This window comes from Alligator mississippiensis, chromosome 2 (assembly GCF_030867095.1).
Source record: "Alligator mississippiensis isolate rAllMis1 chromosome 2, rAllMis1, whole genome shotgun sequence".
Lineage (NCBI taxonomy): Eukaryota > Metazoa > Chordata > Crocodylia > Alligatoridae > Alligator > Alligator mississippiensis.
In genome coordinates, this window is record NC_081825.1 from 150671399 (window position 1) to 150684715 (window position 13317).

Here is a 13317-nt window from a genome sequence, read left to right on the forward strand (position 1 = left end):
AGAGTGGCCCTCGGGGAAGCCCCGCCCCCCCGTGCGAGGCCGCAGCCTACGTTTCTGAAAGGGCACATTGCTCCCACCCCCTCCCTCGGCGAGTGTGAGGAGCGCAGCCAATCGGGAGGCGCCCCCGCCCCCGATGTCAGACCTGTTGGAGCGCTCGCGCTCGGGAAGGAACCCGCGGCTTGGCAGCTGGCGCTTGCGTCCCCAGCGCGTAGGAAAGAACAAAACGGCTCGAGGGCGAGGGCGAGACCGAGGCTGCGGGGGCGGGGCGGAGTGGGGCAGGTGACACAGTGCCCCAATCAGCAGCTACCGGAAACGACGAGCCCAATCGGGTGGTGGATGGGGAGTGATGGACGCGGCGGTTGCCCTATCACCAGCCGCCTCTTGCGGAGAGGGCGGGGTGGTGCAGCGTTGGTGTCTGCAGGAGGCTTGAGTTGCCCGGGGCGGTAAGCGGCCGTAAGGGAGGGGAGGGGAAAGGGCCATCTTCCCTCTCCTGGCGGGGGAATCGCCAGCTTCAAGCTCCTGGTGTTGGGGGCAGGTGCTCGGCGCGGCCGAGTCGGGGGCGGCTTGTTTCTCTGCGCAGGCTCGGGACCCTGTCACACGTTACGCATGTAGCACCACTGGCTGGCAGTAAATGTTAACCGGTCGATTCCGCCGTTCGCTGCCAAACCGATTGCGCGATACACGTGGACCGTCCGCACCTACAGGAACGATCACAGGCTGAAAAGGACCCTTTGGTGAAAGAAAGCCGACCGGCTACGGAGTCGGTGCATGAAAACGTGGAGCACAGCGGTTCCCAAATGGGGTTGCAATGTTAGCAGGTGGGGTGGGGAGCTGTGGGTTGGGTGTGAGGGGCCATGCTGAGGAAATGGGGCCATAAATGGGGTCATGCTGAGGACAAGGTTAGGAAGCGCTGGTGTAATAGGGCTGGAGGTGGTTTCCAGCCAGCCTGCATTTGAATGTGTGGCAGGGCCCCTAAAGGACACCTCCCCAACACCAGGGTTCATGGGGGCAAGGGATCGAGCTCTTCTGTGCTCTTGCCAAGCTTCAGCCCACCACAGCAGAGCAAATGGTGCTGCCAGGCAAAAAAAATCCTGCAGAAAGCCTTTTGGGCATACGTGTGTAAATCGTGGTCGTTTAAATCCATGACAGAACATGGAGAGCAACTGTCTCAAGTTGCAGCAACGGAAGTCTAGGTTCAATAGTACGATAACTTTCTCACTAGGCGGGTAGTAAAACACTGGAACAGGTTACCCAGAGAAGTGGTGGAAGCTCCATCCTTGCAGGTTTTTAAGACCTGGCTAGACAAAGCTTTGGCTGGGATGATCTAGCTGGGAATGGTCCTGCTTTGAGCAGGGGGTTGGACTAGATGTGACCTCCTGAGGTCCCTTCCAACCCTAATTTTCTATGATTAATTGGTGCAGACTAGAAGCTGAGCCTGTGATGCCTTTTGATGAGATGAAAACAGTGACAGGTTTACCTAACTGCCGCTTATTGTCATTGAATAAACCCAAGCATGAGTTTTTAAGGGAGACTTTGCTGTGTGGAAAAGCATAATAGGAGGTGCTTTGCTTGCTAGGGTTTTTCATTCATTTTAACGCGAGATCTAAAATGCACAGTTTTAAAATTACTGGGTCACTGCCAAAAAGATGGTTTGATTTCACTGCAGTCAGTAGAGTTATGCCTCTAAAACTGGCAAAAGTATAATCAGGTTCACTATCTTTATTTTTCTGATGAACCATTCTATAGAATAAATAAACATGGCTACTTCTTATAGGGAATGAAGCATCTACAATCGGATGTTTCTGGCTCGGAGACCCATAGTTTTTGGTGCACTTCCTGCATGTGATGGCAAGGTGCTGCCTGGCTCGGACTGTCACTGTGGTGTCTCTCACTGTCAGTCTGTCTGCAGTTGGTCTTCCGGCCTCTAGTTGCCACCTCCTCCACCCACTACTCCAGCCACTCAGGGAAGTGGCCTACAGGTATTTAAACTAAAACAGCTTTGCCATTTGCTTCTACTCCCTAATCAATGAGGAGACCAGCTTGAGGTCTGAGGACTAGATCCTTTAAATATGTGCTTGCCCTTAAATATGAGAGTGGGGTTATCCATATGTAAAGTTAGACAGGATCTGGGATTAATTTGTCATCCAGTTACAATTTGCCTAGAAGCAGCAAAGTATTTCATATGTTATTATCCAAAATCCTGCATCATCTAGATGTACTAAACTAGTTGCAAATGACCAAGTTAAATATTCCCCTTCAGTGACTAATATCTTGTTAGATGGGAAGATTGTAAATGTGTCTGAGAAATCAAGCCAGATCTTAAATGTCTCAAAGTATTTTATTGTCCATGGAAGTGTGAAAACCTAAACAAATCTTAACTTTTCACTTTTAAAAAAGCAATATAGTGACTTCTGTTGTATTGAATATAAGTACATGTGATATATTTTCATACCTGTCACGTTGAACAAACCAAAGCAAAAGTAGCACTGTACTCCACAAAAGTAGCACTGTACTCCAGGTTGAGCTATGATGTCACCTGGAATCCCACCACTTCCGTACAAGGAAAGTGTAACTAAGAACGTAATGTATTTCTTTCCGTTTGTTGAATTGTTTTGCTCAGACCACAGTCTTTCATTGTGTATGAGGTTCTGTATTGATAAACCTATTTTATATGTAGGATGTTCTAAATAGGTGTTTTAATAGTATGTTTATATATTATAGCTAGGGATCTACTCTAATCACGGTGAGACTAAACAGTTTTCATGGGTTGTTTGTGGCATAAAGAGCAAATTCTGTAGCTATTTCCTGGATATGTTTCAGTGGTCCTGCCCCATGGTACTGATTGGTGGAGAGGCTTATACCATATAATTTAATAGCAAATTCTGTGGAAAGTAATTATATTGTACAGTTTGTCATATTATTACTCTGAGTATTACTACTAATGTACTAATTTATGCTAACGTTAATAAAAAAACATTCATTTGAGTTGCTAAACTCTAGCATGCAGCATCCACCAGCAGTTGCAGTTGATGTCCTGTGTCTCCATGTTGTTAAGACTTGTCTATAAACTAAGATCACATGTTCTGTGTCTGCTGAATTGGTTGGAATTGTAAAGCAGTATTTTGCCAAGTCATAGACATACGTGGTAACTAATCAGAAACAGAGTCCCAAAGCTCAGTTGCACTTAAATGCATCTGGCATTCTTTGACAAAGTTCATGTAAGCAGCACGTTCATTGTGATGGTCTTCCTGCCTTCCAGGGATTGATTTAATTAGCTGAGGGCATTGTCTGTGAAATCCACAAAAAAAACTTACTAAAAATAAATGGGAGCCAACCATCCTCACGGCCACTGCTGCCTGGCCTTGCAGCCTGCGTGGGGAGTGGGAGGGAGGGCAGAAGGTTGGGGAGGAGGAGGGAGCTGCTGGTATGAAAGGGAGACTGTTGCCCAGGACCACCCCAAATGGAGGAAGTGTCTTTTGCAAGGATCTCAGTACTTTGAAACCTTATGACAACAACAGGAGACAGAAAAGTGGCAGTGGTAGAAACAGCATGTCACAGACCAAACCAAGAATCTAGCGCCACCCACCCCACTGCAACACAGTTGCAACAGAATCTGTCAATCCTGGATTGGCCTCGTTAGCCATCTTGGGACCCACAAAAAAGACAGTTGTGGAAAATGATCATCCTTGATCACGACTGCTGAAGGAGGATATTTTGTACATATTTAAATGCTCCATCTTGCAATATGAAATGTTGAGTAATTAAAGACCCCGTAAAACAAATGGGGTCTCCTGCCTGACTTGAATTGGCTGTATCAGTTAGTTTATTGAATTCCTAGGGGCAGAATTCATGCACGTGTTTTGAACTTTCAGGCCTAGATAAATATTACAGAGTTGTAATGTAGCAATTGATAATTAGGCTATACAAATATGGTGATACCTGTAAAATACAGTCCTGGAGAAGTTATACAATTAAGGCCAGAGAATAGAAAATTCAGAGGTGGGAACTTCTCTGGTTTACTGAAATGCAGGTAAATAAGTGGTCAGCTGATATTATGTATATGTTTCTCTGACAAATATGTTATTGATTTTCTACCTTTTTCTCAATGTTTTAAGTTTTTTCTATGTGGAATGTTCAGACTTTGAATTAAATAACTTCATTAAAACTTTGTGTATTGCCACAGTTTCGCCCAGAGTAGGGTTGATTTGTAGGTTTGCAATGTGTCATATATAGATATTTCCCCAAATCAGATTTATTAATTTAGTGTTTAGTTTCTATTTGCAGCTAGACTGTGTTTAAGTTTTATATTTTTTGTTTTGTTAATGTTGGAGTGATGTAGCTGTGATGGTCCAGGAATTATACAAGAAGCAGGGATTTCAATAGGTGGTATCTTTTATTAGACAACAGCATGGTTGGGATAAAGTTAGACAAGCTTCCAAATGCAAGGCATTCCAATTTTGAAGCAATGGCTTGCATTTCAAAGCTTGTTTAATTTTATCCCAGCCATGTAATTGGTCCAGAAAAAGATATAACCCATAAAGAACTTTGCCTCATATAATTTTTGTGCATCTGGACCATGCTATTTGATGTGAATGTATTTTATAATATGACTTGATAGGCAGTGAGAGAGTTGCTGAATCAAGTGTTGGAAAATTCCCTTCACCCTATTTACACCTTGGAGAAAACATGGTTTGCATTTGGCACTGGTGTGCAAATCTAACAGCTATGGCACGATTCTCAGTGCGTATTAGAGCAGAGGCACCAATACCAAACAATTGCTGTTTGCATTTCAAAAGAAAACATCTCAGTCTACCCAAACAGACCAGAATATGTTTCAAAAGGTTTCGTACTGAGAGAGAGTCTTTATCCCTCTTGAGTAATTGATAGTAACACAGTGAAGACAGGCATGGAAGTGAAGAGCATCCTGTTATCCCTGCACCATACAAGTGCACATGACTTGTAACACATGTGTAACACTTACGTTTTTTTTCCCCTTCCTCAATAGTGTATATCCAGCACATTGGTTTCATCTTTACTCTGTCAATATGTCAAGCTGTTATGACTCAAAGGAGAAGTCCCACCACAGCAAAGCACTCACTTCTCCTTATCCAGGATCAAGTGTTGAGCGTAGCAAAGTCCCCAGTGACAAAGTGGGCTGGTTAGTTGAGTGGAAGGATTACAGCCCTGTGGAGTACACAGCAGCATCCATCTTGGTTGGACCCAAGTGGGCAGATCCTCAGATCAGGTGAGCAGTGTCTATCCAACAGAAATTGAGAGCTTGTGGCTTTAGAAGAGGTGTTGGTGGTCTTGAATGGATGGATGGATGGATGGATGTACTTGGCACAGTTAGAAATTACAGATGTAGCTAGTCCTGTGATATACTTAATTCTATGATAGTAAAAAGGGTTACTGATGCAGGAGAAGAGCTCCCTTCCAAACAGTGAGATAAGTATAATGGCACAGTACTCTCAGTCTGTCCTTTCAGACATTGTGGAGCTAGAACCTTGCTGTGGCTCTGTCAAGACAGAGTTTTTTGTAATCTACATCAGTGGTGCTCAAACTTTTAGCCTGGCATGCAGGATCAGTGGTGCAGGGCCAGTCTATGGACCAGATCCCTCACAGGGTCACTACCCAAATTGTGCCTCAATGCCACCCCAGCCCTGCACAACTGATGTGGTGTGCAGGGCCACACCATCTGGCCCACTGGGCTCCCCCTGGGTCCAGACACTTAGCCATAGGGGAGTGGCAATTAATGCTGCCCTGCTGCCAGATTTTCTTACCTGTGGGGGAGCCCAGCTGGCTGGCTGTCACAGCTCTGTGGATCAGATCTGGCCCATGGGCCGGGGATTGAACACCCCTGATCTACGAGAATGTTCATTTGCTTGTATTTGCAAAACAACAAAAATGTAGAAATGAAGTTCTAGAGTTGAGCTTTTGCAGTCAAGAAGTGCAGAAGACTGAATGCCCAGCTATAAATCTGCTTCACTCGGATGCCCTTTCTAATTATGTGATTGTATTGTATTAAAAAAATACCATATGCCTTTTTCTGCAACATTAGATATGCGTGCATATCTAAGCTTACTGTACAGTTTATCCTAGGTTTTGTATATATACACAGATGTATCAGGGGAGTGCAGAATAAGGTTATACTCAATGTCTTAGTCTTAACTTTCATATTTCCTGACTTTGCTGCACTAACATACGTACATATTTATTAGTGGCTATATTATTGTACAGCACCTTCTACTTCAGGCTCTTGAGAACTGACTAAGCTATGCTAGTGCAAAGTAGCCAAAATATCATAGTGAATTTTCTCGCTAATTGTTCATGATTCTTAAGTCCTGATCTATTTTCAGATGTCCACCTTATCTTCTTAGTGAACCAAGTTTCAGAGAAAATGAATGAGTAATTTGAAGTTACAAATATTTGACAAACCATTTTGAACAATGCCCAACTTACCTTTGGACATATGAATGCTCCTTTACAGACTTCTGAGGGGAGGGTTTAAAAGGTACAGGTGGCATTAATATTTGCTGAAATGAAACAAGTGCTCAGTAAATATTCTTCTTAGGCTTGACATTTGGTAAATTGTTGCCAACCAGTGAGAAATTTTATCCATTTCTAGTTTCAAAACTCAGTGTTCTGTTGTATACTAATTTCTCAAAATACTTTAAAAACATTTTGAAACACAGAATTTTTTTTATCTTTGTCAAAATAAATATGAAATATTAAATTTTGATCAGAATTCTTTTGACTATAAACAAAAAACATTTGAACAGAAAGCAAATGCAACATACAGTGAATATATTAGAAACGTAAAAATTAAATCTGTATCTCCCCAGTTCTAAGTACCGCGAAGATCTGCCATTAGCAGCTGTTGATATTTTAATGGCTATAATTGCAGTTGGAAAATGGGGATAAAATTCAGTTCTGTGCTATTTGATGAGCCAAGCACTGTTTGTGTGGCAGCTGCTGTTGTGGCCATTTTGGATGGATTTACAAACTTTGTAATGAAGAGTGATGTGTTTATTAACTTGCTATTTGCATTCTGTTCTGAAACCAGTGACAAACAATTTTCTCTCAAGTTTAATGAGAAAGATGGACAAGTGGAGAGGAAGAGTCTGAGTGGCTTGTATAAGATTGAAAATGGGCGGCCCAGGTAGGTGTCCCTTTCTCCCTTGCTGTTTTCTATGATGATATTATTTTAGAGGTTCCTTAATGTCAGTTTGTACCTGGTTTAGTAGGTATTATATGCTAGACTAGAAGTGTGCATTGTCTTTGTGCATCTATTTGTGCAAACGCTGGGCTCCAGAAAGTCTGCCAACAGGGTTGTAGCAGCCCAAGGAACTGGTAGGCCTCTAGCTAATATCACCCAAGGGTGGGTGATGGCATTACCACATCAGCTATAGGATGTGTGGGTTTAGCATATTTCAGCCTTTTGAGGAAATGCTGCCTTCCCATTCTCCCTGCTCCCTCCCTTGTAGATACTCCCATCTCTGGATGCATATTTCTTTTACTTCAGATGCAGTGACCTTTATTTCAAATGGTGATGCACTTTGTACTTCGCTGGAGCAAAAGTGAATCTGGACCTTGGTATTGGAACTTGTTTGTGCTTCAAGTTCATATTTATACTAGACCTCCTTTCCTGTATTTCATACCCAAGTTGTGAGAGAGTTGACTAGCAAGCTGAAGCCAAGATTGTAGGATGTTTGAGTTTTTTCATGTAATGTGCCAAGTAATTCTTATGTAAACCATCCAATTAGACAGCCCATATTGGGAGGAAAGGGGGGGTGCTACCTCGCCCAGCACAGGAGAACAAGGAGTGAACTATGCTCTTTTGGTTCTGTCCTTAAACTGGTGTGTAGAACTGATCCAGCAGCTCTGTCACCATTTCTTTCCTAGATTGCCCCTTAGGTGGTACAGCTATATGATCCCATCCCATTGCCTTTCATCCTTTCCTTTGAGCTAGGAGTAAGTTAGAGCCCTCAGGAGTGTCTTGGCCGGGCTTAACCGACTCGAGGTGATTCAGAATTTACCCATTCGTCAGGGCGGGCTGGTGAATAGAGAGGCTGACAAGCTTAATGGTTGCAAAAAACTTTACTTACGTCGCGGGTGGCTGCGACGGAAACGGTTCGGTCATCTGGACAACAATGTGAGTTGCTCCAGCTGGCGAGGCCAATGCCAGTAAACTCGTCCGTAATTCAAGCTGGCGGGAAAAGGGTACGTCTGGGACTGCGTTCGGCGACGGGAAGAAGGATCGATAGGTGATCAGTCTATCGATCAGGTAGCCGCAAGTTGGATCTCTAAGAGGCACTCTGCAGCGTGCTCAAAGTTCTTTGACTTGGGCGGAAGTCGCGCTAGTTTTTAAACGGCCAGCAAGCCAATTACCGGCCGCCACGTATGAATAATTTAGCACTAGCCAATTGCGGGGCATGAATTTACATCCGAATGGCGGGAACTCTTTGCACCGTGCACCTCCGTGCTGCAAAGAGAAAATGCATCCTGCAAAAGCAGCTGCAAAAGTGGCAGGAACACTCTCCTGCACGCGGGTTCTTTATGCAACAAAAACCCTCGCTGTGCAAGAGGCTCTCGTGTGTCAAGAAAATTCCATAGTGCCGAGGCACCAAACTCACTGGGTTATGACATGCCCCCTTGCCAACGGCACAACTGGAACTTTCGACACATGAGCACATCATACGGCATCTTTGTTAGAGGATTCACTGACTTGGCAAAGCCTTCACAACCAATATATATATAAATATATAAACAAATAACTTTGAACACATAACAACTGCTGATCATCGTCTGATTGGAGAACATTCCGCTTCGGTCCGTCTTCTCCTATAACAGACAATGTCAGTAAACACTTAACAAAATAAAATAATGCCATAACAAGTCCTGAGTAGATGGGTTTTTTGTCGTCTCAGTGCCTCCCTCACAATTATCACTTTCTAGCTTCGAATGGATTGCAGTTTGGTCTCACAATCAGGTGGTTGTGGATTACCGCTTTTGCTGGGGTCAAACCTGTGAAGAAAACAGAATAACAAGACAAAACACAACGAGGAAGAATCATAACTGGTTTCACTGTAAGGATACTGGGTGAACATCGGAACGGCGTGTCATCCAGTTGTGATGAACAACAATAGGGGGACAATCAGGCTTCTCTTCCAGTTGGACAGAATAGGTATTGGGATATTGTCCCGGCTGTTGAACTGTCCCTTTGTGAACTTGTGGATGAGACTGATGAGGGTGAGGTATTGAAATCCACACCAATTCGTCAGGTTGGAACTTGGGCTCCCAAGGTGAGGGTTTCTGGACATTAGCTTCGTCCCATAACGGCTTAGTAGTGTTTAGTGAAATAAGGACATCGTGATTAAATTTAGTCCAATTTTTAAATGTCCCTCCTCCTCTAAGGCGAAGCTGCTCCTTGTATAAACCTATGTGTCTCTCCACAATGCCGTTGGACTGCGGGTGGTATGGCAGATGAAGATGCCATGCCACATTGTGAAGACGAGCAAACTTATCCAAAGCATTAGAGTTGAACGGAGGTCCTCCATCAGACTGAATTTCATGAGGAGGCTGCTAGGTGGCAAACACAGCAGTTAAGGCAGCAATAACAGCAGTGGCATTGCTTTTTTGCAAGGGAATAACCTGCAACTGTCTGGTCCCCAAATCAACCACAACTAGTCCTTTATTTGGCGTTTTAGACCCTGGGAGGGGTCCCAGTAAATCCACCTGCCAAACTTTTCCGGCCTGAAACTGAGAAGGATTGAAAGCTCCAATCTGATGCTTGGTTTTATGACACTTTTCTTTAGCACATGTTTTACAGGCCTGAGCTACCTTTTCCCAATCCCGCCTGGCTCCATATGAGGCCGGTTCTGTAATGGTTCGGCACCAACGTTGATGACAAACCTGAGGTCCTGGGTGACCCCAATTTTCGTGAAGCCACGCGAGGAATGGATTTGCTTCAGGATCAGTGGTAGATGTGACAGGCAAAGCTATGTCGGTCCGGAGTGGATCCTTCAAGAGCTTATCAATTACCTCATGCACTGGATCAGTATCTGAACGATGGGACTTAGTGTGCCTAATCAATGGAAGGCGTACAAATCTAGTTAACGTCCTCCAGATGTCTCGCCAATCTTCCAGGTTTTCGGTGGGAAAAGCTGTGCTTGTAAGAATTTTGTAGATATACTGTGAGTCAATCGCGATGATCGGAACTGGGAGTGTATCGTTATGATACATCAAGCAATGTTCCAGTACCTTCAGGAATCCTAATAATTAACATTTTTGGGACGAATTATCATCTGGGTCAGCTTGAAAAATTCCCTTATCATGACAAGCTTTACAGTAGTATCCATAGGCTCCTTCATGTCGGGAGGTTCCGTCCGAGGCCATCCACTCTGGGGCGGAAATTCCATACAGCGTAGGAACCTTTTCCTCATCTTCTGGGCTTGGATCAGGTACCGTGTCTTCCAACCTCCAACAATGCCAATTATAATGGTGGGTTAGTACTAGCGTATTCCAGGTCTTAGATTCCCCTTGAAAATGTGGGTCGATTCTTCCCGCGTCCAGCAAGGGTAACAATGTGGCACCAGGAGCGCGTAACGTCCCATGCCCCCTTGCTAACGGCTCCACCAGTTGTTCAGCTAGGAGAATCTTTCCCATAGCTCCATATCTATGTTGTGCCGCTTGAAGCGTCTTGTGGGCCGTATATACTAACTCATCGCGGGGGTTATGCACGACAGCCCACACGTGATTGGTGGTGAATCCAAGGGTTATGATTAGTGACTCACCCAGATCGATGGCATGGAGTTGTGTACCTTTAACCGTGGTTAGCAGGCGAAGCAGATTCTGCTGATCCTTTTCCGTCCAAGGCGTGGACTTTCGGGACTTGTCACGAATCTGTCGCTGTAATTTAGTAAGGAGTGCCAAATCACTAGGTCCAATATAATGTCGATACCAATTTAAATGACCCAAAAGCTGTTGAAAATGCCTCTTAGTGACAGGGTGGAATGTTTTTAGTGGATCGATGTTAGGACCCTCATGCGAAACTCCGTGGCGGATGGAACCAGTGTATCGAGTGCCAAGGAACGTAATGTCATCTACAGGATGTAGGCTTGACTTTTCCTTGTTGATGGTCCATCCCTCACTTTGAAGGTGAGCAACCAGTTGACTTACTACACCGGCAAATACAGAGCTGTTGCGACCCATGATGGCAATATCATCCACATAACTCCAAATTTTTAATTCTTTTTCTGGGGGAAGAGAGTGCAAGGCTCGAAAATTCTTCAGGGTGTTATTCATGGCACCAGTGGCTAATGATGGAGCGTTACTATATCCTTGCGGACAAACTGTCCACCTGTACATGATACCATCAATACACATATTCAGTATTCCCTCCGGATCAGTTATTGGGATAGAAAAGAACATATTTTTCAGATCTAATGTAACTCCGACCCACGGACTTTGCTGGAACTGTGCCATTTCAAGCATACACTGTGGCAGAGTAGACAGATTAGGTTGTTGCAGTACTTGGCACCTTTTATTGACTTCTCGATAGTCCACGACCAACCGGGCATTAGGCTTCCCAGGTTTCGCCACTCCCCATCCTGATGATAGGTAGGTGCTGGCTGTTACGGTCTTAATACAGCCTCGTCGCTCAAGTCGTTGTAGAAGGTTAGTAAGGGACTGTTTCAGAGAATCCTTAGTTGGGATTGGCCGATATTGCCAGGTGGAAGTGTCACGAAGCGTTGGTCGATGCCAGTCCTGCTCTGGGATAATTACGGGTAATGCCTGTAGCACTTGTTCCCTGAGGTCAAGCGTCTTTATCCCCGGGATTCCTAAAATATTGATGCCCCCTAGAACAGCTTCTAGGGGATATCGGTGGTCCTGAACCCAAAACTTAACCTTTGTTGTGACAGCGATAGCGTTAAGCCCTTGTACCTTGATCGTCTTGGTGGTCTTTTGATGAGGTATCATCGAGGTAATCACATTGGTCTGAGCTCCAGTGTCAAGAAGGAAGGATACCTGTTGTTTGTCATCCGGATCGGTAGGATTGTAAACAGTGAGTTCAGCATATGGTCGAGAATCAGTAGGATCAGGTCTGAGTTGAGGAAGGCCGCCGGCAGAGCCGACGGCCATTACTCGTTTTTTGACGGATCCTCAAAATTAAATCCCATTGCTTCAGCCATACTGGTCTGGGCCTTGTCTCCCAAAAGTCTCAATTGAGCCTTTGTTAGTCCGGAGTGAGCAAGAAGAAATCCGAACATAGTCCTTTCCTTCAGTGTTCTTTCTTTTGAGATTCTTTCTTTTGGGGTCCTTGGAGGTGATCCCTATGGCTCTCGTCGAGGGATATACCCTGGACGCCTAGGTCTCAATGTTGCAGCCAGGTACGCTGAAGGTCGATCCCTTGTGTCATTAGAAGCTTCCTCACCTTGCTTCATAAGTGCCTGTAATCGTGGGAGATGGCCTAAAAGACTTCCCACTGGTTGTCCTGCTATCGGGTTCAAGAAGAGTCGGAGTGTAACAGCATTCGCTCCTCTGTACACCTCCACGCAGGCATCTATGGCTTCCAAGGGCGTTGGAATTGCCCCGGGGTCCGATAGGTGACGATGAGCCCATCTCTCTTTTCGCTGGACTGCTGTTAGTCCCATAGGATTTGTTCTTGGGCTCCATGAGAGATAAGACACTCCAACTATAGCCAGGAGAAGTTGTTCTGCTGTAGCCTTCTTCGGGCAACCCTCGTGCCAGGTGTGAAATTTGTGGGTCACCTGTCCTACCACAAGCGCTGGGAGCGGGATGGGCCAGTGGGCACTGTCCGTGACCACATTCAAATCAGTAGCGCGCCCTCCACTCCACGCTGCTTGTCGCGTCAGGGCACTCGCTTCTTCTTTATCCAGAGTGTCTGATCCAAATTCCACTATCAGTCTTCCTAACCATATGGCCTAGGTTTCTTCCAGCCTGATTTTAGAGTCTTTGCAAAGCTCTTGAATCTCTGGTCTGGTGTGTGTACGAGAGATAGTGGTGGTACACGTGGTACCTTCTTCATCCTCAACATGCTTTGTCACTGCTATCGGGTAAGCTGCGTCAGAGAGAGGGTTAAATTCTGTGTCTGGGAGCATTGGGTACATTCCTCCTCCCATTGCCCCCTCCCTGTGGTAAAGAGGCGTAGTTGCAGGGAATGAGGTCACCTCAGGGGGTGGAGTCACCAAGGGAATCCCTGACGGGTCTTCCAAAACTCTGCCCCTCCTTTCCTGGTTCCCCGGGTAGCTCGGGCTTCTTTCGCCGCCATTTTCTGCTAGCAACATCATGCGGCCG

The 13317-nt window shown here is 45.2% G+C and overlaps 1 protein-coding gene across 6 annotated transcripts in view; it reads left to right on the top strand.

The window, feature by feature from the left end:
* Positions 1 to 300: 300 nt before the first annotated feature.
* NUDT9 (nudix hydrolase 9) overlaps positions 301 to 13317 on the top strand; it is a 30896-nt gene continuing 17879 nt past the window's right edge. Inside the window, exons 1-4 of one of the 6 annotated variants that reach the window (XM_059722277.1) lie at positions 359 to 443; positions 1775 to 1979; positions 5006 to 5245; positions 7064 to 7159. In XM_059722277.1, coding sequence (XP_059578260.1) covers positions 1846 to 1979; positions 5006 to 5245; positions 7064 to 7159 — 470 coding nt within the window. In that variant the 5' untranslated portion in view covers positions 359 to 443; positions 1775 to 1845. Of the gene's footprint in view, positions 444 to 496; positions 819 to 1774; positions 1980 to 5005; positions 5246 to 7063; positions 7160 to 13317 lie in introns of those variants that run through there. The other 5 variants (XM_059722281.1, XM_059722276.1, XM_059722278.1 and 2 more) reach the window with 5 other exon arrangements.